Raw genomic sequence first — 25,307 nt, forward strand, 5'->3', positions numbered from 1 at the left:
AATTTTGTAACCATTGACTGCAGGCGCTAGAGTTGCGGCATTGAAGTGGCGTCCATACACCAATCGTCGACCAAACGCTAGTTGATACACAGCTGTCAATCACGACGTTTCACCCCATTTTTATAGCATCAAAAAACTGATTAAAGCCAAATGCACAAGAAAAACCAACACTTTAACAAAATATCAGTGGGATAAAAATGATACGTACTTTGACAAAAATGTATTCTAAGTGTACTTTGATTCTTTAGTAAGTTCAGTTGTTTTGGCTTCACTTTCGGGGGGCTCTCAAGTCACCTTTATGTACAGTCTATGCTTTAACCCTGACCTTCAGGACCTAATTAACTCACAATTAGGTCCTGAAGTCCTGCTCCACCTGCAGTTTAGCTTCTGTTCTGGTTTTGGTACCCAACTTTTTTTTATATTTCTAACTGAATAGCTGAAATATGTTGGGGTTTCCATATTATAAGCTCAATAAGAACGTCCTGTCATAAACTCCCATTAACAGTACAATATGAGCACCATGTCATTTTAACCAGGATAAAGCAAGTAAGATTAAAAATAATGGGACTAAAACAATCATCCTATTGCGCATTAAATGGCAATTTGCAGTAAATGCCAGTATTAAGAGAAGTTTAATCATTTCTAAAGCAATATAAAGTAGGTAAATGTCATTACTCCATTTCGTGAATGTGAGGGAAAAAAAGTCACTGGAAGCTCATCGTACCAGTGACTCACCAACTGTTGATTAATTGTTAATTACAATAATTACATAAATACATGTTATGCCAACCAAAGATCTTATAAAGCCCGCAGTTGGCTGTGGGAAAGTGACCAGGTCTGCAGTAATTACATTGAGAGCACATTTAAGCCCTGACCTCGATTCTATAAGTATCAATAAACTTCTTCTTTCATTAAAGATATGCAGTGTCTCTTACTCATCATACATAGTCAGCTCAAGCCCTGCCCTTTTTTCTGCTGCTCTCAGTTCTTTTCTTCTTGAAGCTTTGCCAATAAAATGACATCATTCATTAATGTTTTTTTGTTTTATTAGTTTCAGCACCAATACAACACTTGCGTCCAATAAGAGTAAGATTTAGGGTGGAGCTAATGTTGGACAAAGTCATTCGAGGGTAGTTTTATGACTAAAGTTGAGCAAGAAATTAAACTGATATACATTAAACTGATATACGTTTTGAAGGTCAATTTTACAAAAGTGTAGTAAACAGAAAGAGTCAGAAAGAGTCTGACTTGCTTTTTCCCAATCCGTATATTTGTCCAAGTTAAATGTTTTGTTATTTTGTTGTGATTTGCTCTGGTCTCCCCAGGTTCTGTACCTGCAGAGTTCAGGTCAGTATCTGACTGTGAGTAAAGGAGGAACTGTGGGGCTGCGGGACAGAGAGGACATGTCCCTCCTGAACGCACAACGATTGCAAAACAGCACAGTCACACCCAAAGACCTCTGGGTCACAGACATGGTGCTGCTTCACAACGTACACAAGGTGCCTTTTAGGAAGTCACATAACGCACAGTCAGTCAAATTATTGATTCGTGTCCTGGATATGTTGACACATTCTGGATATCATAGTTTACACAACTGAAGAAAGTGTTATCATAGGAATTATAGGAATGAATTATTGATTAGTTGTCTGAGTTATTGGGGCAGCTATTGTATTGCACAAAGGCAAACAAGCATTTCACTGAGTACATAAATTATTGATCAGTGGTTTTGGTTAATGGCACTGCAGACAGGAAGCCGTTACATATTGTTTAGAAAATGAACATTTGTTTTTCAGTAATAAGACCATCAATTATTGATCAACATTTGTCATTAGTAATTCCTTAATCTACAGATGTGTTGGTGACAGACATCATTTTGTTGTATAACACACATGCAGATCTTCCAGTTATGCATTTATCTTTTTTATTTTGGGGGAAATTTTTTTAACCAGGAAAACCCTTAAAGATCTCCCTTACGAGAGTGTCCTGACCAAGACTGCAGCAGCCCGCACCAAACAAAGTTTCAGACATAAAATATTTAAAATCAGAGCATGATTATACAAAAAAAGACTTCAGGTCCTCATATCCTACATCACATACGAATCAAAAGCTCAGCCAAAACATCCACAACCTGATGTACCTTCCTCCAGCTGTATGTCTCTCTGTTTCTAATGAACTCTTTCTCCCTCCTGTTTCCTTTTTCTCAGATAGCTGTTTCTTTCACTAGTAAGGAGGTTTGTTTTTATGACATGCTGTCAAAACAGGACTTCAGTTGCAAGTATAAACTCCAGGTAACAGCCATATATGTGTTCTGCTGGTTTTAGTCGTCATATTGTACTCTTGATATTGACTATCCAGCGTATTCACAATATAACCTGGGAAAAAGTAGATGGACATGAAATATGACATTGTACACACCACTTCTTCTCTTCCTGTAGGATTTGAAGTTCACTCCCTGGTGTCTAGACTACTGGGTGGATCCCTCTCACCCGGACCAGTCCGTCCTCACCATAGGAGACATCGGAGGACAGGTAATACACAGAATCGAAAGAGGGGGCAGAACATTGTCATCTATATGTGTTAATCAGGTGTGTGTGTGTGTGTGTGTGTGTGTGTGTGTGTGTGTGTGTGTGTGTGTGTGTGTGTGTGTGTGTGTGTGTGTGTGTGTGTGTGTGTGTGTGTGTGTGTGTGTGTGTGTGTGTGTGTGTGTGTGTGTGTGTGTGTGTGTGTGTGTGTGTGTGTGTGTGTGTGTGTGTGTGTTATCCCAGGTCAGTGCCTTATATTTTTCCTCAGCTCAGATCTCTTTGTTTGAGAGACTCGGCCTGAGGACGGATTCAGATTCAGCAGACATCATCCGTTGGGACGAGTTGGTCAAAGGAAAGCATCGCTCCTGTTACACTGTGACACATCAAGCGCACACGCCTGCCTGGGTTAGAAAAGGTAAGAAAAACACACACACATAAAAAGTTGTATTTATATGTGGCGTTATTATTTCAGTTTGATGATAGCCCAATCAAATTATACAAATGTAATTGTAACTTTGTTATTGTTTCTCTCACTCTTCATTGTCTTGTTTCAACCACAATGTCTGTGTTTACACATTTAGTGTTTCATATTCTATGTAAATGAAGGGGCGAACAGAAAGAGAAAACAATAATATATGTGTTTCATTATGCCAAAATATCCAGAAGCTAGTATTTCTAAATGAGTTTCATGTTGGATAATGGGACCCCATATCCTGCCGTTTTCCATTCCTATGCAGTAGTTAACTGCGTTCATCTCGGGCCTCGGGTCAAAGAGTTTTTATTAGTCAGACAGAATGAAGGGTAGGATACAAAATCAGTGGCTCAGATGACCGAGAGAATGAAGACAAACAACAAACTCCAGGTGTCAGGGATATCTGACGCTCACATAAACACACTTTGACCTTGAAACCTGAGATGAGAACCACTACAGTATATACTGTCTGTGCTCACTTTCTCATTATCACTACAATAACGGCTTATGCAACACCGTGGAAACGCTTGGGTATGTCTCTGTCACTGATGCGCGCGTACACACACACACACACACACACACACACACACACACACACACACACACACACACACACACACACACACACACACACACACACACACACACACACACACACACACACACACACACACACACACACACACACACACACACACACACACACACACACACATATACATGTATGCATTGAGTCCTGAGTCATCCACTTTATAGTCTTGCATAGTCAGACTTTTGACTATTGGCGTAAAGTCACAGGCTGGAGGTCTGGCCTCCTGAGACTCCCCCACTTCTGCTCAGTCTGGGTAACAAAGAGGTCGCTTAGTTGTATCTGGATTGCATCATTCACATAGAGCTGTTCTGAAGAGTAATTGGGCTGTTTGATAATGATTCAGACGAGGCAGCGCTCTGAGACGAGCTTGGCTGAAAAGGGAAATCCTTATAAAGGGTGAAAAAAAGTACATATAAATAAGCACAACAAATGGGAAAACAAAGGGAAAACAAAAAGGGGGAAATGGAGAAGACTGTGCCAAAACATTAAAAGAGCTGCTTAATTGAAATTTTGCGGGCTGTGTGTGCGCGTACATGCAAAACAACAGTAGTGTGTGTCTTGCTGTGTGTGTGTTTTTGTGTGTGGTGTTTTGAGAGTGTAAGAAAGAAAAGGGGCCAACTTGTGTGACTGTATATGTGTGTTTGCATACCTCTGGGGTGCTGGAGCTGTTCTTTTGAAGTTGCCCACCCTGCAGTATGAGTGGGCTGTGTACCATTAGTAATGGCTGGTTATCCAGACCTCCAAACATTCAGGCTCACAGGCCACCAGAGAGAGGAGGGAGGAGGGGAGGGGAGAGTAGAGGGGAGGGTGGCACAACAGAAAAAGTGAAGTGATGTAAGAGGAAAATTGGGATGGACACAGACTCGTGAAGACAAGGTCTGTGAGAGAGCGAAGGAAAACATTCAAATACCCGCATAATGTTGTGATCAAAGAAATGAAAAAAGAACGTTCAGGATAAACGTCAGTGTTTTGGTAAAGACTTCTAAAATGTGCAGCGATTTGTTGCAGAACAAAAAAAGGTTTGCTTTGATGTGGATATACAGTGACTCCTGCTGTTTCTCTTTAGATTCTAAACTTGCAGCAATAAAAATGTGACATTACATATAACAATGGCTAAAGCAGACGTCCGCATCACAACCGGCTTGACTTATGATCAGTGTGTGTCAGTGAAGGAGAGAAGGCCTCATTAATCAATGATCAGTCATGCGATGCTGTCTGAAAATCCACTGATCTTTTAATTCACAGGCGGGAGAAAGGACGTGGTGTATGAAATGCAATCCGACGTAATTATTTGCCCTAGCAATGCGGCTGATCTTTGACCTGCGACTGTCACATGCCATCTCACAACTCGCACTTATTTGTGCAGTATTTGAAAGCTAAGCAGCCTCTAATTGAGACATGCAGCATCCAATTTAAGTGTTCTCAATCAAAACATTAATTGAGACAGATGGTGATGCAAGATCCATTACGTTTTCTGTAATACCAGTGAGCAAATCAAACTGGCCTAATTCTATGTTTTGCTGAGCGCCTGTGGATTGGTTGGTTTATTATACAGCAGGGTTGCGGTCATTGCACATTTAGCACAGCCATTTGAGAGAGTGAATGTCCTTCAGAGTTCTGGGAGCGAATGCATTTTGGCATCAGAGGGATGAAGTAATTAATGAACAGTGTGTCATCATCAAAATTTGTTGCAATGTTGTTTTACATTGAATTTTTTGGAGTTAAAACTAATTTATTCCCTCTGCTAGTAACTTTTGCTGCATTATTGCTCCACGCAGAGGGGCTGCTTGGATGCCAGTGCCTTTCGTTTTATAATTGTTTCTTTATTTCTTCTCTGAGAATGAGTTTGTACAGAGAAAGTTAAGATCAGATCTGTGCAGATGAACATTTGAATGAATTGGGCCTATTCTCTGTCATATTGGGACTTTCTCTCTGCTTGGTCAAGCATCCCCCCCCCCTCTGTAGTCAGCTAAAGCCTTTTCATAATAGTGTGAACATCACAAATCTCATGGAGTCTGATTGTTTCAATTCTGTTTTGGGCCACTTTCATCGGTGGTCCAGAATCAGATTGACTGGCAGGAGTCACAATCCCGCCACTCCTGGCGTCAACTTCGCATCCACACGCACCTTTGTACAGAAGTAGCAGGCATTGTGCCACAATAAGCCATTAAACATTTGGCTTTTGTTTTCCGTCATCCCCTTTATCATCTGCATACAAATTAGCTGACTTCACTGCACATCAAAAAAACTGTAAATGCTGACTGCATCGGCCTGTGTGACGCCTTTTTATTTTTATTTTGCACATGCGAGTGAGGTCAGAGTCATGACTAGTTCACACTAATATTTAATATTGGCCACAGTTAAAAAAGAAATGGGAACCAAAACAAAAAAAGATCTGAGCAATGAAGCGGAATCAAGGCTTACGGTGTGAATGCAACTTTCAAGCTGCAGTACGTAAAAAGCAAAATTAAAACCCAGGATTTGACGCAGAGTGAGTCCTCTTCCTGTGGCTCTCTCTCTCTCTCTCTCTCTCTCTCTCTCTCTCTCTCTCTCTCTCTCTCTCTCTCTCTCTCTCTCTCTCTCTCTCTCTCTCTCTCTCTCTCTCTCTCTCTCTCTCTCTCTCTCTCTCTCTCTCTCTCTCTCCTGTCAGGGGTTAGAAAAAACAGAACCAAGAGGTGGTGCGGAAGTTTTCTCTCAACTGAATTACAATATGATGATGGTATTATGTATTTTTGCCCAACAACACGAAAAATAAATGGTCTACCCCACCTTAAAGACAAACAAATACAAGTTGAAATTTTATGAGTGACAGGAAAGGGGTGAGAGAGAGGGAAACCAGCTGTCTCAGTAGTAGGTGCAGTGCTGAAACAATACATATCCAGTTATAATGGCTACAAGAGTATACAGCAACCACACACAAAAAAACAACAATAAAACAAATGAAAAAAAAGAGACAAAAAAGTTAAATTAATTGCTTTGTATGTTTTTCTGTCCCATCTAATTTACTGTCATTTTCTGACTCTTTCCTGCATCCTGCAGTTCGTTATCTGGGCTCATTGGAAGCATTCGTGTCATGTAGCACAAGACCTCAAAGCAGCATGGTTATCGGCTGGAGGGAAAAGGAAAGCAGGAGTCTACGAGTCACTTATTTCTGTACAAAGAGGGGTGTGTGGGACATGGATCACCACAGTGGACTCAATTTGATAGGTGGGGAACAATGTGTATTTAGACTTATAATACTTACTTTGAGAGTTCAATGTCTAATCTAAGTTTGTCCAAGTAGATTTAATTTAGATCATTTAATTGAATTGAAATCACAAATTTGTTCAAGAGGGTGAAGAAAGTGCAAAAAATGGGTTATGTGTGCTTGCTTGCTTGGCATGGTTGAGAAGAATTTCAGTGCCTAAAGCTACTTTCCTAAATATATACAAAGCCATAACGAGGCATCAAACAATCAAATACTTAATTGCACATCTTTTTTTTTTGTTGGAGTAAAAACAGTATGCTTTTTCTTTAATTAATTGCAGCTAGAACCTCTGCTAATTTGGGACATTGTGATTGGTTGTAGCCACAGCAGGTGTGGACCATCAGGTCTTACTGTGGAACCCGTATGTGACCTCCGAGCCAGTCTGTGTGCTCAGCGGGCACGCAGGCCCGGTCACGGCGGTTCGCTTCATGCAGACCAAGCAGCAACTGCTCAGCTACTCCAAAGATAAGGTAGGAGTGTGTGTCTTTGTGTGCAGCGCTAAGCTAGAAAAGATAATGTAATGATAAGGCGCCCTATCATTGTAATATTAATTTAGATACCTTGCTACAATTCCTGCAGAGGAAGGAGGCTGTGGTGTAGATGACGCCTGTTTCACACTGTTGCAATTACAAGAGATGGCAAAATGGGGACGATATCCTCTTTCAACCCTTCTTCTTTCTGATGCAAACAGGATGTTGCTGCTTGTGCTGCTTTTCCTTTTCCCCCTTGTATCACGATGCATGTTTGCCAACCCTTTGGCTTTTCTGAAGATAATAAATATTTCAGAGGTGATTTAAGTTCCATCTGCCTTCTTGCTCAAACACCATCTGTCATTGCAAGAAACTCTGAAAGATTTACCTTGGATTCCTCTGTAAGAGTTCCTGGAACAGTGACAGTCATCCTGTTTTTTTGCTGTAAAGCAATGTGGAAGTGGAGTTTTTGTGAATTATGATGGTGGCACATTGTGCACAGGCTGCTAGAATTACCATTATTCTTGTCAATTGCTGTATTTGTTCTGAACTTGTGATACTGTCTTGTGGTCATAATTGTTTTTTTTTAAATATGATAGTTTTTTTTCTGTGCATTGAGTGATTCATATAGCTTTTACCACTACAGTGCATCTACTCATACACTTTCCAGGTCCTGTGTCTATGGGATGTATCTCGTCAGCTGTGTCTTCACCGTCTGGCCGGTGTCTTCCCAAAGACGCAGGAGGACACACACTCTCTCCTGTTTCTCCACGAGGAGCGTCAACTCCTCTTGCTTTCCTTCAACAGCCTGCTTCTTCTGCTGGAGACCATGACGGAGGAGAAGAGGACCAGCAGCCATGAGCAGCCCATTACATGTGTGCTGTATAATAGTCTGTTCAGACAAGTATGCAGCTGAAATGGCTCCCTCCTTTTATTTCTTTGATTTTCATCTCTATCACTGTTTCGGTTGATCATTATCCAGAGACAAGCAGTAGAAAGGCTCTACAGATGCTCTAAACTGGATGTTTGAATCTTGTCAATGCAATCTCAACAATCATTTAATAGCTGTTCCAGAGCTTTTGATTATACCATGCTTTACACCAGTAGACGAAGTTTGTCTAGTTGTCCTGAAAATGTGCATGTTCAAGTTTCCATTCATGGAGCACTTTAAGGACATCATTTTCTCATCCATTTGTTGATGACGATTATGTAAGAGGATCAAAAGCTACAGAACAGCTACCAAATGGTGATTTTATCAAGTCTTCAAACAATTAAATGCTAAAGTATTAATGAAAGCATTGGCAATTGTTGGACTAGAATTTAGCATGTTTTGAAAGTACTTCTGTAAGAGGAGCACTGCTAGATTGCTTTCTACTAAGTTATAAACTTATCATTATGTTTTATGGCATGTTTAGTTCCCTTTACCACACTCCATGACAGACACACACACTTTCCCACACAGTACACAAATAACAAGAAGAGCTAATGCATCCAATATGAATATCTCTCATTTTAAAAAGTGCATTCACTCTTGCTTTTACTCCCACTTGACAGCAGCATTAGTCTCATATATTCTTCATTGGTGGATTAGCACTAAGATGAAGTGTAACGAAGTGTGGAGAATAATTTGGCTTTGTGAGAGTAATTGAAGAATACATCAGTGGAACCTGCCTTTCACACAGCACAGAAAGGACCAAACACGTTTTTGATGATTACTATCCTTTCTGTCTTTCTCTCTCTGCAGGTCGTCAGCAGTGACACTGACTCCTCTGTGATCTGCTGGCTGACTGACACGGGCCAAAAGGTCAAGCAGTTTCACCGTTGCCATGGCAACGCTGAGATCTCTACCATGGCCCTGGATGGTACGCAGACCCGGCTGTTTACTGCAGGCACTGACGGAGAGGTCAAAGTAGGTGGACCGACACACACACACACACACACACACAAACACACACAGTCATTCAGCTGTGAACCACATAGCTGCAGGTCAATCCTCATAGAAATACAAACTCTGAGATCTAAAAACGGCGGGGTATAGAGTTTGACGACAAGATGTGAATAGGAATGTGAAGTTGCATTTCAAATTTGTCACTACTCCAAAAAACACTTCATTGACTTGTAATTTACCACTGTATCAGCCTGAGGGGCAGGGGCGGACAAAATAAAAAGGGCACCAGCTGCATGTGGTGGGGCATCAGCGCCCAAAAGGGTTCTAGCATGTAGGGCAGCCTGTACGGAACTGCATCGCACTTTATCCAATGGAAGCTCCCAAAATAAATACTGTATGGTGACCCACTCGACCTAGGTGACCGAGGTTAACATGGCTATAGCTAGCAATTAAATATCATCTAACCTAATTGTTACAATCACATTATTTTTAGCAATTAATTTGTGTAACGCGATCATACATTAGATCACATAGAGCTTTATTGTTCATTATAACCACAGCTGTTATGATTAGAATATTGCCATTTGATGCCAAGGGCTTTTTTTCTACCTTCGAATCATCTGTAATGAGAATTTATGTTTATGTTGTTGTTATGGATCGATTACACCAGATATTTTTTTTTTGCAATAAATTCCAACATTGGCATGACTTTGCAGTAAGGACAGGCTCCTACATCTGCCAGGAGGGGGCACTTTAGACCTTTAGTAACTTTTTCCCATTCACAGCATTTACCAGTCACTAAACTTTATTTTAATTTATAAAAGAAAAGAAAAAAACAAACACATTTTTAGCAGTATGTGTTGTAAAACCAGAGTATTTGCATCAAATTTGTTTGCATATGTATCATGGGGCTGTACTGGTGTGACAGTCTTATGTCGGTAACAGTAGTGGCATACCAAGCCTCACCTGCCACTACAAAACGGCATGAGTCAGTAGAAGATTAGTGATATCATGAGATAGTGCGTGTTTGGTTTTGCATGTTGACATGTTCATACACGTTTGTACCTTAAGAACAAAGTTTTAGCCTTCTCTGTCCTAATTATGTGTGAGGGCATTTAAGCATATATGCTTCTTTGTATATCTTATTTGGTAGGTATTTCAAACTAGTGTTGCTCTGACTGTATTTGCACTCCACATTCAAACACTGCATAATGACTCAAAAGCTCAGTGTAATTGCTCTCAACAGATGAGTTAATTATGCATATTATAATCAATATAATCAAGCACATCAGCTCTCGGACCCCATGAGCCCTTGTGAGGATGCAGCCATTTGCATCCTTTGCATGTGTGAGCAGTGCCAGGTACACACTCGCAGTGCCATTTGAAATGACGACACAAGTCATTCTCAGCAGAAGAAGCAGGCACCCCTTGGGCCAATTAGCAACAAGATGCATCATCTCAATTTTCATCAACACTGAACCCGCGGTGTAGCAGTTAGGGCCATTCAGAATTTGAAATTTTGACCTTTTAATTGCAGCGTTCCCATTGGGCCAATCAGTGTTTCTTTGTTAAATGCCATAACACATCTCCAAACTGCATCATCTTGTAAAATTGAGCAGATAGTGTTAAATATTGCCTGAGCTGTCATGTTTGATGGATGTACAGTAGGATAATGGCCTCATAGTTTGTATTGTCAAGTGGGCATCCAAAACAACATTCTCATTTAAAAACTACTCTTCCCTTGTTGAAAAAAATAAGGCGTCTTCTTTCAAAAGTGAATACAGATGTTACTAATTCTGTCGTATCAAGAAAACATCAGGGGTGTTAAGGTTTACAAAAACAAAGTGGCATGTACAGTGTGCCTCGTGTTATAATTTAAAGAAACATGAAGGTGACATGTTGACTGGTGTTCTCTGTTGGCGTTCAGGTGTTGTGATAGTGCTTTGAGAGCTTATTTGTGCTGCAGGTGTGGGATTTCAATGGCCGCTGCCTCCACAGAATGAACGCCGGCCTGGGTCGGGCTGTGGAGATCTCACAGGTCCTGCTGCTGAAGAGGAGTATACTGGTGATGGGCTGGGAAAGGTACTGTAGATGTGTGTATGTGTGTGTGTGTGTGTGTGCCCTGTGCCTGCCAGTGACTCTGAGCCAATCAGACATCTGGACTCTAACGAGGATCCCTACCTCATAATTGTGTGCGTGTGCATGAGGAAGTTTATACTCATATCACATCTGCTCTTCATCTTCATCATCATCATTTCACACCCAGCGATCTGAACTCAGCAGTGTGCTATCATCAAGTTCTACGTTTCCCTCTTTCTCTTTTTTACACACACACACACACACACACACACACACACACACACACACACACACACACACACACACACAGACACACGCACACACACACACACACACACACACACACACACACACACACACACACACACTCTCACACTGTTTTGCTCTCTGGGGTGTCACAGCGGTAAAGAGACATTGACGATAGACCAGCAGCAGCAAAAGAAATACTGCCATAATTACTTTAATTACTCACCTGGAACACAGTTTAATCTGTACCTTGCTGCGTCACATGGCATCTGATTTAAAGTCCTCATTGCAGGTGAAATACCCCTTTCATACTGTATGCATAGTGCCTGCTGCAGCACTGTGGTGTGAAGGGACAGCTTCCGTGTTTATCACACTGAACACAGTCCTGATGCGTGGCATGTGTAAAGCAAAGTTGTTGCAATAAAATCTGATTTAGATTTAAATGTCATTACACATTATCGCAATGTCTCAATGACGCATGACAAAATACAGTAAATTGAATTCAAATAATAATCTGTCTCATTTACAAATAGTAACATGTAAGAAAATGCAAAAAAAGTTTGATTGATTGATCGCTGCTACTGCCTCCAATACTATTATTATTATTACTACTACCATTACTACTTCTACTTCTACTATTACAGCTGTCTTCTACTAATATTGCTAGTATGAATACTGCTATACTCTACACAACTGCAATCACTACTACTATTACAGCTACTGATACTTGTGTTACTGCTACTACTACTCGTAGTATAAGGATTATAAAAATTCACGAGATTGACAAAGATAACTTATTGCAGATATTTAAAATGTAAATGAAACCAAGTTTTATATTGAAAACCACAAATTAAGTTAGCAGCACTTTTTGTTTGCATAAACATAACTAAATAATAACAGCCTTTCGCAGTGATTTTCTTTCTGCGTGTTCTGCAGACAGAATGACCATCTTTGATCAAGTTTCCCTCAGCACTTGCATAAAAACTAAAATACGACCACACTTTAGACTAAGACTCTCTTTGAAGGTTGAAAAATGCTGGATAGCATTTTTCTTTTTTTAAAGAAAACAGATTTAATGATTATTTAAATTGTAAGTGGTTATACTAATCATCGGGAATCTTGCAGCGGTTTATCATTAAACTGGTACAGTAACTGTTTCATCCCTACTGTGAATAGTGTCTAAGTTTTGTTTGTACAGTTGAATTTTGAGGTTTACTCATCTTTTTAAACACACTGCTATTATTATGAACATAACTGTATAACACACCTTCACCTCACCATCTCACATCTCATCACCTCTTTCTTTCTGCTTCTCTATAGGATGTTAACGGTTTTCCGTCTGCATTCCTTCTCGCAGTCTTTTGTTAATCCGTCAGAGTGGAAAGGAGGTGTTCAGCATCGCAGTGAAGTGCTTTGTGCCGCATTCCAGCCTCCCCAGACTCTGGTCACAGGTGTGTGTGTGTGTGTGTGTGTGTGTGTGTGTGTGTGTGTGTGTGAGTGTGTACATGATGAACACTTTTAATGTAAATGTAAAGATGACACACTGTTCACTAAGACACTTTATTAGGTAATTGGTAGTACCAATTCAGCTTTCATTTAAACAGAAGTGTGCTACTGTATATCTATGTGTTCTCTTTCCTAAAAGAAATTACACTTTCATGACTTAAATTAGGAATGAGGGCTCATGCAGAGCAGAAGAAAGAGAGAGATGGATGTAGAGAATAAAAAACAAAGGCTGGGAAATTAAAATGAATCTCCAAAAAAAAAAAAAAACTGCAGTGAAATGAAAAATAACTGGGAGCAGTTATCTGCTGATTAAAGTAAGTGGTGTTGTTATCAAAGGACTTGTGCACCACACGTCGCTCTCTGCTGGAAATAGCTCTGTGCCTTTGTGTGACTGTTCACATACGTAGGGAGAAAGAGACTTAATATATTTCAGAATTCAAGTACAACTGTGCGTGTGCCTGTACAGCCTTGCATACCTATGAATGTGTACTACAACTCAACAGTTTAACACCCTGCATTTTAACAATGTTTGTGAAATGTTAGACGATATTTGTAGATACAGTCCAAATGTGCTATAAAAACATGTTACCATGAATTAAAAATGATTGAGTTTTACAGGTCTTCTGGGACCTTTTTAGTCAGAGCTCTTCCCTGTTGTCCTTTGTTATTTACTGTGCTGAAAGAAACAGTATTTTAGATGTTGAATCAGTATTTCATTCCTCAGAACAACAGCTTCTTTTTTCTCTATTCCGAGCTGACATTTGCCTCCACCACAGGCTGAAACCTTTACATGTCAGAGCCCATTAATTGGCTAGTTCCGTCCTAATTAAACTCTTAATTAGAGCTGTATATAAGGCAGGTGAACTGGAAAGGTCAAGCAGTATATATGATGAAGAGGAGAAAATGCATGCAATACTCTAATAGCAGAGATATAAAGGTGTATTTCCACTAAAACAGTCCTTATTTCATTTATTTCTCTTATTCACTTCTATTTTCTAAAGCTTTTAATCCATCTGTTACTGTGTGACAGGGGTAATGTAACCATAATGTTACCCATAGAGAGCAACGACAGACAATTACTCAGACCAGAACATTTCTTCTTCTGTTTTTGACCTGTGATTTTATTTTTGTTTCTCTGCATAAGTAGTAGGTTGGACCAGCAGGTTGTTCTTTCTCTATTGGTATCTATGGTATTCCTTGTGTAATAATGGAAAAAAACATTGCAGAAAATTATTAAGAATTACCATCAAAATGATCAGGCGACTGATAATTAAAATGCAGAAACACTGGGCTTCTTTGGCTAATTGAGGATGAGGAGTTACTCTCTTCTTTCAGACACTTCATATTTTTACTCTTAAATGTTGCAATGGCCCCTTTCCTACTTTCTGCTCCCCTGCTTCATCCTGCACCCCTCTTTGAACTCGGCCTTCATTTTGATCTCAACTACACACCTTTAAAGCGTCATGACTGCATTGTGCACGGCCGCAGTGATATCAGGGTTTCAAAATCAGTCCACAGACAGAAATATAAACATCAAGCAAAATACTCAAAACTGCCTCTGTGGTAGTTACCGCTGGTGTCTCCAGGACCACATTTTGCTATGATGACACAGACATGGCTGTCGCGGCTGTCGGCTGGTAAAAAGATAAGTAGAATGACCTGATCTGTGAAGGCCTTTACTGTGCAAAGATAGTATACCTTCAAAAACCAGCAAGGTGCCTCAGAACACATCACATTCTCAGATTTTTCTGTCTGAGGGATTTAACTGGCAGTCCTCCAGTCACTGGTCCACTTCTATAACCATCAAACTACAAACACTCTGCACCCAAGTTGCGCCAGTATGCTCTTTAGTTTGTGAAGTTGTATCACTTTGGCTCATGCACTGAAAGTTGAGTTTCAGCTTACCAGTCTGTGCAAGATCTTCTCTGGCCTTCTGGGACGCATCAACCCCAGAAAGAAGTATTGAGGGCAATAAAGCGAGGGATGGAGGTGCAAAGGTAGATAAGAGTGGGTGCTCTCGAAGCTTGAGGGAGAAATGGTTTTGGAAGGAAATGAATTGCCTGAGATGGAACAAAAGCACAATTCAGGAGCTAGTTTGTGAACTTGGAAACTTCTTCAAAGTTCGCTCCCCTATTTCTTTGTTAATGTGTTCAGCTCCTCTCTCTGTCTGCTTCCTGTCTCTAACTGACACTGTTTATTTCTTTTTACCTCATTTCCCTAGTTAGACTGCTGCACACCCCTGCTGCACACCCCCCCCCCCCCACACACACACACACACAGCCCTGCGCTGCACTCTCTACCTCCAATTTAATCCAAATTAAATTATGTTTATTAGAGCTCTCTCAGTGGGAGTGAGGGGGAAATGAGACATAGCACTTTCTGTCTTTCAAGCGTGTGTGTATGCGTGTGTCTTTGTGTGTTGTGAGGTGTGAGGCTGCAGGGGTGGGGGGTGGGGGTTCACATATACTAAAAAGAGAGAATAAAATCATGTGTGTTTGAAGGAGTGTTTATTTGCGTAGGTCTCTGGAATGTGTGTGTGATTGCATTTTCAGGGTTAAACAAAGTCACTGAATCCTTATGTTAACAGTTGACGAAGAAAATGACAAAATAAATGAATAACCTCATAAATGTTTTGTTTTTTTAAATTATTATAAGCAGCAGTCTACCTTATCTTTGGCAAAGAGTTGATGGTTTTCTAAAGAGAGACAAAAGATAAGATGAGTATCTTGTTCATGAAAACATTGTAACCGTTTTCTGTCATAGATGTACTGGTTTATCCAGATCAACTAATCTCTTATCCCCCAAAATATCATAAAATGGTGTAATTGGTTCAGAAATTCCTCCTATGCTTTAATATCATGCTCCCTGCTTCCTTGACTCACATTCATGTCTCAATTTCCTACATTTCCACACGTATGTGCTGACACATAAAGCAAAATGTAAATTTGACGGATGTAAATTATCGCTGTGGTATTTTATACATTACCTATCTTCCACTAATTCCTTCTTCCCCAAATCCGTCAAGCACAAAGATGCCATCTAAAAGCATTGAGGCATTAGTTTCAGTTGCCAGCACATTTCTTCAGGGTAGCCGTGAGTAATGCTGTTTTCACATCAAAGCATGTGTGCTGCCAAATTACGTGTTAGTTATGTGCCAAATGAAAGTGGCATCAAGGCCACCAGTGACAAAAGTCAATTTAAAGTTCTGTTGGACACACACATGCTCAAAGTGTGTGTGTTAGTTTGTTTGTTTGTGCATGGGCATGCATCTGTTTGTGTGCGTCTCAAGTTAAATCAAGTTGCAGCAGGAGCGTTTGGCTGATGTGGGAATGAAGCCTCTTCATCCATATCACAGTCTTCACTAGAAGTTCTGCTTGGCTTCGCACACACACACACACACACACACACACACACACACACACACACACACACACACACACACACACACACACACACACACACACACACACACACACACACACACATACACACACACACACAGGGGTCCTGTGTACCTCCCCCAGTCACAACCTCCCCCCTTTTTCACTCTTCTTCTTTATGCGGATCCCTTAATCCTCCTTGGCTGAACACCTTCCAAGCGACCGAGGACCAACTCGTCTGAACTTTGACAGGCAGCCAAAAATGTTTTAGAAATGGAAATGCGAACGTAGAATCAGAACACTGAATGACTGCAATGGCATCTTTTTCAAGCAGAGGATTCGCTGGTTTATATGTACTGCATATTTTAAATGTCTTTCTTGGCAAGTTAGTGAGTTAAAGGGTAAGTTGTTTCAATCCTCGAGGCTCCAGTGGGAGCTCTGTGAAGTCTGATAAATGTCTTCAAGGGACGTTACTTTTCGACTAGTTGGAAAATGAGAAAAAATATCTGTGTTTGTTTAGTTGTGAGCATACAAGTCCTTTGTAGCCCACGCCTTATCTCTGCTTGAGGCTACATTAGCTGTTAGTGGCATAACAATCTCCAATCAAACTATCAGCAGTTGAGTTGCATTGTAGGTAATGTAGGTGCCAGGTTTTGCCAAAGAAAGCATGGAGCAAAATCACAATCTCTGGTTCTTTTGCATTTAAGCTGTTCATTGTGTTATAAGACTGATACACCAAACGCCCCAAAAATTCAGGACAGTCCCAAATTATGAGCAGTTTTTCTGAATCCCAAATCCTGTCCAGTTTGTCCCAAAAATTAGACTAAACTGAAGTTTTGGTTAGTTTAGCCTATAGGCTTACTGATCATTTTATAACTTTATTTTGTTGTTGCCCACAGACGGGCACTGTTATGTGTGCATAGTGCCTGTTATGTTTGTTCGCGTACAGTTGTGCCGGGAATAAATTATCAGCTACTCATAGCTTTGACGCATAACTATGACTTTAAAACATTTACAGAGTGAAATTAAACCTTCCATTGCTGACATGGAACCAGTTGTCACATCTCACTGAAAAGCAAAAATTGATACTGCAGGTACAGAGAGAAGTTTGGAGGGAAATGTCCGTGGATCATTGCTGTATTACGAAATCCAGACAAAGTGTTTTCAAAGTCTGCAGGAAAGAATTTTACATTTTGCACACAGGCAGACATTGTGTTTTATTTTTCCTAATGACAGAAAGTTGACTTTATGCTCATGAACAAAAGTCATACATCTGAGTGTAGAGTTTTGACTTCAACATGTTTGACTGTACTGGAGGTCAAGCCCACCGTGGCCACTTGACCTCGCTCAAATTGTCACCCAGTATCATCTGGTCACCCCATTGTACCTACCTTAACATATTGCCACTACCATGATAAACATGTACCACTGTGCTTATAGGCGTACAGCATGTGCTATATTATGTATGTTACCAGAGAACTTTTAAAAGTGAATGAAAGGGATGTTAATTCAGCTCCATTTTAAAGTTTTCCATTGTATAGATGATACAGATATCTCCACCCTCTCGCTCCCTTTATCTCTCTCCCTCTTTGTCTCACACACACACACACAAGCACGCACACAGCATGATAAAAGTCACTTGAAATACAGACGCTGGCCCTGGGTTGCATGAATAATTCAGGCAACCCACACTCATAAACTTTCTACCTCCTATTGCTCACACATACTCACCTCCCATATAGCTAACACACTCCTCACATATCTCATTAACTCCTGCTGTTCAACTGCTGAACCACCTGATGAGATTCCTGCCTCATATAATAAACACTCACTTTCTTATATGTAATGCAGATTATTTGAATAGCACTATCTCTTGAGGTGAATGTTGAGCAGTGGAACAGATGGCAACTGGGGACAGATGTTGAGCTTTATCTTCTTTAAAGTGGTTGTAGTTGCTGGCTTGCATGATTCAGCAGCACAAGGAAAGTAAAAGGGTGTGTGTTGATGGAAAGTCTGTGTTAATTGTTAATAGTTCTTTTAAAAATGTGTAATTTTCTTTGTTTTGTCGTTACCAAAATGCCCAAAAAGCAATGTTCGGGTTTATCATAAGCTCTTGCACTTTGTTTTGTCTCGTTTCTGATGTCTGCAGGAAGTTATGATGGAGAGATTATAGTGTGGAACAACAGCACTGAAAAAGCTTTGAGAAAACTGCGACCGCATGCTGAAGACAGAGATGGCAAGAAGTCTCACTTTCACACACATGCAAATACATTCAACAAACAATTTATTTTGCAATTGTAATGTATGAATATTTCTTGCTCTTCTGCCTGTGATCTGTCCGTCTTTCCTTATTTTTTCTTTTATCTGTCAACTCTGATTTTCTAGGTCATTTCCCCAATTCTCATTTTGGTGTGAATGGCAAAGAAGACCCCGATAACTACATTGCCATCACAAGATTGTTCTTCATTCCAGGACGCACATCTTCAGCTGCAGCTACAGGTGAAATATTGAAAACTAAACGGCAACTGTGCAATTCTTTTATCAACCTTAGAGTGTGGGTTATCTGTTAAAATGGGTTCTGTAAGATGTTTGACACGGCACAATGTTTGAGTAACAATCTTAGGCAGCATCGCCTCACCATCTCTTAAAATAAAAGCAAATCTGTTTTTACCCAAATAGATCCTGTAGTTTGACTTGAGTCACACTGTTGCTCAGAGGAACACGCCATCTTGCCAGTTTTATATACCATAAAATCTCTGAAACCAGGTGGTGATTCTGTGTTTTTGTTTTGAGGCCAAAGCCTATTTAAATATGTATTCTGCCCGTGTATATATACACTGTAGTTTGAGTTGTTATCTGAGAGCCTGCTTTTGGAAGAGTTATAGTTGATGCAAACCCAGGGAAGTTACTTCAGAGAGTTCTACAATCAAAAGCCTTTGCTAAATACACGGAATATACAGCCTTGTTTTTGTTGTTGAAATACACAGTTGCAATACACAGATGCACATTTACGACAGTAAAGCTTTGGGTATCTTGTGCTTAGTGACAGTAGCTTCACATCAATGATTGTTTGATGTGGAGAGTTTGCTTCAAGTTTTCCCAGTTTTTTAACTACTTTTCATATGAGTACTGTAACTCAAACTCTGTGTGTGTGTGTGTGTGTGTGTGTGTGTGTGTGTGTGTGTGTGTGTGTGTGTGTGTGTGTGTGTGTGTGTGTGTGTGTGTGTGTGTGTGTGTGTGTGTGTGTGTGTGTGTGTGTGTGTGTGTGTGTGTGTGTGTGTGTGTGTGTGTGTGTGTGTGTCCAATACTTTCCATGCAAAACTTCTGTCTATTTCCACATGTCCAACAGGTGGTGCAGACTTGGTTTCCTGTGGAGGTTCAGGGGTGGTCAGACTCTGGAACACCATCCGCAGCCGCCTGGTTGGACAGTTCACAGCTCACAGCAGGGACCTGGGGTCTATTGTTATGAATGTCAGCCCCTGTGGAAAATATTTACTAACAGCTGACAGGGAGGGAACACTCAAGACTTGGGACATACGGGTAGGTGTTTGCTGCACACATGTATTATATATTGTGATACTTGTATCAGCTGTAGCGGAACACACCATGGCCGCAGATCCTGGGGAGGATCATGGAGGTTCATGGAGGGACATCTCCACCTCAATATTTAGAGCATGTGCATTTGTTAGCAGAGGACTTTTCTTTTTGATATAGCCAGAACCAGACTCATAGATGCAACAAAGCCTCTGGTAAAGTAGGGGGCATTAGGCAACCTCAAAAGCAACTGTTCAAGTTATAGCCAAGCCATAAAACAGAAAGAAGACAGTGTTGAAGCTCTGCTTCTATAGATGAAATAAAAATGTCAAAAGCTGCTCCAATACAGCTGCAATTTAGAGTGAGAATAATAACTAAAAAAAAGCTGAATTCGGAGTATTATAGAGTATTAGGATCACTGTTTAGAAAAACTATATATTATCTGAGGTTTTGAGAATAAAGTCAAATTTGAAATTGTCACCTGGTGTTGCCTCTCATAAATACATTTTAAAAAAATTGCCATATATTGGTGGATAGAAATCCACCCGAATGCAGAAAAATCTGCACCATTGGACCACACTGAAAGTGTATGCCACCATGATGCTTGTGAATACTGTAAAAAGAACAAGAGAGAGTGATGGAGAGAGCGATGGAGACTTACGAACACGGAGCCAGAGGGAGGGATGGAGATCAAGAGGCAGACTGTACTGTAGTAGACAGTCAAGAAAGAGTGAACCTCCATATTTCTGTTATATCACGTTGTTCACTCTGAAAATGACAGCACCGTCTATCATTTTGAAGCCTCAGTAGCTCACCAGACCAGTCAATCATTTTGAAAATCTCAACTGATATATCAGCAGATAATGTCTGCATCCTCTTTGGTATTTTATTTTGCATTTTAGAAGCAGTTTGAATAAATGTCAGGATTATTGTTTGCAATTTGTATCCCTCTTTTAACAGACACTGAATGTGTGTGAAAAGGCTGATTTACTGTGACACTTTTTGGCACATCACCTCCATTAGAGGAATATTAAATCTTTAATTCAGTCATTTCAATCCAAGGTAGCCGATCTGGAATTCACTTCAGCGCATGAACACTTAACATACATAACACATGTTCTATAGCTGAAGAGTTTCTGATACCTCAGAGAGGCCTTTTGACTTTTTGACTCGGATTATGGAGACTTGGATTGTGCCATTGGTATAAGGCGTAGCTGCATCACTGTCATGCTCATAATCGCAGTAAAAGAACACCCTCTTGGGTATTATTGCCACATTATTCAAAGCTCAACTTTCTGTCACAGTTTATAAGAGGGGATGAATTCAGATGGGTGCGTCTCATTTGGCTTCTAGTTTAATTTATGGAGATTTATGTATATATGTAGCAGAATTGAAGAAGTTGGACAAGCTCAGTGCTCTGGTAGAAATCCTGTCCGTTGGCAACTTTGGAGCGCGCTTTGGAATCAGCTGGATGACGAACATGATTGCACAATATACAGTACTGTGCTCTCAGTCACAGGACTTGGCAGTTCAGTAGCAGGTCTCGTCCTTAAATGATGCAGTAGGCTAGTTTGTGGTAGTTATTTAGAATAGAATAGAATAGAATAGAAATACTTTATCGATCCCAATCTGGGAAATTGCAGTAGTAGTTATTTACATATTACACGAGATGCAAAGTAAAGTAAGTAATCTGTGTTGATTACAATATGGTTGCCTCAGAAACTCCATACTGACATGCTATTTGGTTCGCGAAAACAGTATGTGAGTCTGAAAACCTTAGTGTAAAACCAGTACTCTAGTACATGAACTATTACAGTATGCAAACACTGGTCACTACGCCTGTGTAAATATCTCTTAATGCAATGTGGTAGTACAACAATGTTCATAACAGACAACGGACACCAACCAAGGCAGCTCTGTAACATCAAAACACTTCAATTTACATTTCTACGTATTAAAAATCAGTGATTCTGTTAGACTAGTTGCTTACCTTTTCCAGGAGATGCTGGTCTTAGATCGTACATCGCCCTGGGTTACCATTGTTACGCTCCGCTAACCGGCAAAAGGCTCTCGCAGGAAGTGACGTAGTAATTACAGCTGGCATACTTCACACAATAGTATGCTGAACGATGGTATACATATTTAATATGTTGTGCATAGTATGTGATTTCAGGCACAACCTACATTTTTTTTTGCCACGAAAAACAGATACGGGCAAAGGTCACGTTTCTATTTTTTCGATTTATTGACCGTTCACTTAACCTGTACCCTGAATGACGATTGTCCAAACAGGGTAGCAGCTGTACAGTAACCCGAATACTGAAGGCCCTTTTAAGTTATTGCTTATAAAATTTGATAGAGAAAGATGAAATTCAGTCAGCAAAACACTACTTCTATCCCAAATTATCATTTCAAAAACCATAAGGGAATAATATATAACTTGCGTTGCTCTTGTAAACTGCTATGTGCCGTGAGAGAATGCAATGCTTGACAGGTGTAGCAACAGTAACTGAGGGGGGCAGAGGGTAACAGTCGTAAAATTGAATGTGTGTTTTTGTACATCCACACAGGAAGATTTTCTTCCAGCCAAAACCCAGATTAAGTAACCTACTGCTTCACTCCTCTGCCCTCAGAATTATTGCCTTAATCCAGATGACGGAATAACCAAAGAACCTCCAAAACTACTGTGCAGTTTCCGCCCACATCTTGATCGTGTCACTCACCTGGAGATGATTCTACATGGCGACAGGCTCCTCCTTCTCTCGGCGTCATCGGACTGCAGTGTCGCTCTCAGCTACCTGCCCGGAGATACCGTCGGCCTGTTTGGACAGGTACACAAACACACACACACAAACACACACATACACGGGTCATTTAAGTACACTGCACAGCTTGAGTTACATAACATAACCTGCATGTGTGAAATAAATTGTTTTGGATGGCAGGGATATTGTTCAGCACCACACTGTCAAGGTAACAGTCTCAGATCCTCAAAGCTCAAACGTACAGCGATGCAAGGCTGGCTCTGATAAAGACTGTACCTCCCACTCTGCAGCGTGCTGCTGGGTGGTTGCATCCAGTTGACGAAATGGATGTGAAACCCAGCATCAAGCCCCCGTTAGGCGGCGGTGTGGGTGTGTGTATGTTTGTGTGTGTCTGTGTCAAAGGAGGCCCATATTAAGTTAGCCCGGGGCAGTGTCTGCTGAGTGTTGCTTCATTTCAGTTTGCCTCAGGCTCACACACACAGATACACAAATACAACCACACAAATACATCACAACTTAAAGGTCCCATGTTTTAAAAAGTGAGATGCCATGTTTTTTTTGATTAGAAAGCTGGTCGAGGTGCTGTATAAATTCTGGGAAAGTATCAAAGCACTCATCCGCAGAGAAATGCACATATCCTATAATCACAAACTGTGCCTTTAAACGAGAAGTCAGGACTTCCAGACGGTTGTCATGTCATCTTTACTATATATAGGTAGAGTGTGTGTCATTACAGTCATCCCCAGGCTGCAATAACAGTACAGAAATGGAGAGTGCAGATGCGGAAGACCCGTAAACGGTGACCAAACAGAGCAGACTGATCTTTTTCAGGAGGCTTGCTTAAAGAGACAGGCGCTAATAAAGAGCATTTCAGACAGAGGGTCAATAAAGGTATATTCAGACAGACAGTATGGGAGAAATAATGTGTTTATTTGATCATTAAAGCCTGTAAACATGTTCTAGAAGAAACCCAAAGTGCAAATATGGATCTGAAAATAAGCATTATGTCCCCTTTAAAGAAGAACATGCATGAATAAAGGCTAACATGCACAAACGGTACAATACATACAGAATATGCATGATTTCCTACTACAGTATACATTCATGTGTAGCAACACATAGACACAGCTGAGCCGGTAGACAAATGTTTGTTTAAAAGCAGTTTCTATGTCAAGCATTGCTGTTGGATTCATACATTGTCGGTTTAGTGTTTATCAGAGGTGTCCTCATCCATATTCAACATATCAGGATATCAAAGGATATGCTATTAATTATGAATATGTTTTCGAGCAAGGAGAACACACAGAGTCGGTGTCTCGCATTGAAAGACCTTCCCACTACAGTTTGATGAGTTAGCTGGATGTTTAAGTCTCCTTAATCCACATGACCCCAGCTATTCTTCAGATTCAAAGTAGCAATCTTGTGGTCACAAGGTCACATGGCGCTGATCCCAGATGTCCTCCCTGTTTTGTCATAACTGCTGTCCCATCACTTGTAGGAGGAGGAGTGGTGCTTGGAGAGACCTGGACCTCTGCAGCAGCAGCAGGAACCAGAGCGGAACTAGAGGGACCAGAGATGGTAGAGGTCACCTCCAACTCCCCGTGAAATACTCCCTGACCCAGGACCCGACACCTATGCAGAAGATGGAGGTGGGGATAAAAGAGGAGTGGAGAGGAGAAAACATTTATCCAGGTCAAGAGTTGAGTCCATTAAAAGCACATTGTGCCATTGTTGTACAACTTCAGCTTAGGTTTTACTGTCTGGTAAAGCTGCACAGTGTTTTTTAATGGTAAAAAAACTGTGCAACATATTATCGTTTATTTTAAGTAAAAAAGGATTTGCCAAGTTTTTCTTCACATCATTTACAGTACTCCTGGTTCTATTTAAAATAAGTAATAGCAGTTATACAAAAAGAACTAAGCCTTTGTCTATCATGCAGTCAAAAGAATTTGAGTCAAAATGCCACTAAATTGCTGCATTTTCCTCATTTTATTTCTATGCAGGATACGCAGGATAGTGAAGTGTGAATAGTCATGGCTGACTTTCACACCCACAAGAATAAAATAGCATTCTTGATGCTCCCAATTCTAGGGTTTTTACTCTAATGCTTAGAGGAGAGAAAGAGATCACATTCAACATTATTTTTTCAGGGAGTTTGAGTGCCTTATGGTTTGAAAAGTGACTGCGCTTCTGTCATATAAAAGTCAGTAAAAGTTGGCAATCTTAACTGGAGTTCGCAAAGGCAGTCATCCCCTTCATCGCCAATGGAGTAGCTTCAGGCTGGTACATACATTTGACACCAAACATTAGAGGTTTATGCTTTTGATTCTCGGGTTTTCTAGATCTGTGAGATAGATTCTGATGTCATGAATACTGATGGAGCTGTTTTGGTGTGAATGTGAACTCAGAAATGTTCAACAGTATAATCATTAAAATAAGTCTTAAAGATATCTCTGAGTGGACTTTATTTGACTGTATTTATTGATCTTGTGGTTGTGTTTACTGGACAGGAGGCTTCAGGAGAAACAGAGTAAACGGGAAATTGACAACAAACTAGGATACGAAAGAGAACCCAGCCTCCATTTAGTGCTCTGTTTGTCTTCATG

General features: G+C 40.5%; 1 protein-coding gene across 1 annotated transcript in view; it reads left to right on the forward strand.

Annotated features, from left to right (window-relative positions):
• Nucleotides 1-25,021, forward strand: part of LOC310947015 (cilia- and flagella-associated protein 337-like) — a 28,533-nt gene extending 3,512 nt beyond the window's left edge. Inside the window, exons 4-18 of the mRNA XM_083913632.1 lie at nucleotides 1,326-1,499; nucleotides 2,205-2,288; nucleotides 2,436-2,528; nucleotides 2,766-2,937; nucleotides 6,626-6,793; nucleotides 7,155-7,303; nucleotides 7,974-8,207; nucleotides 9,048-9,212; nucleotides 11,158-11,273; nucleotides 12,837-12,967; nucleotides 18,552-18,638; nucleotides 18,788-18,901; nucleotides 19,752-19,942; nucleotides 22,570-22,767; nucleotides 24,200-25,021. Of these exons, the coding sequence (XP_083769758.1) occupies nucleotides 1,326-1,499; nucleotides 2,205-2,288; nucleotides 2,436-2,528; nucleotides 2,766-2,937; nucleotides 6,626-6,793; nucleotides 7,155-7,303; nucleotides 7,974-8,207; nucleotides 9,048-9,212; nucleotides 11,158-11,273; nucleotides 12,837-12,967; nucleotides 18,552-18,638; nucleotides 18,788-18,901; nucleotides 19,752-19,942; nucleotides 22,570-22,767; nucleotides 24,200-24,265 (2,142 nt within the window). The 3' untranslated portion in view covers nucleotides 24,266-25,021. The remainder of the gene's footprint in view (nucleotides 1-1,325; nucleotides 1,500-2,204; nucleotides 2,289-2,435; nucleotides 2,529-2,765; nucleotides 2,938-6,625; nucleotides 6,794-7,154; nucleotides 7,304-7,973; nucleotides 8,208-9,047; nucleotides 9,213-11,157; nucleotides 11,274-12,836; nucleotides 12,968-18,551; nucleotides 18,639-18,787; nucleotides 18,902-19,751; nucleotides 19,943-22,569; nucleotides 22,768-24,199) is intronic.
• Nucleotides 25,022-25,307: the final 286 nt, after the last annotated feature.

Source organism: Echiichthys vipera (assembly GCF_963691815.1).
Source record: "Echiichthys vipera genome assembly, chromosome: 5".
In the NCBI taxonomy this organism is placed as follows: Eukaryota; Metazoa; Chordata; class Actinopteri; order Perciformes; family Trachinidae; genus Echiichthys; species Echiichthys vipera.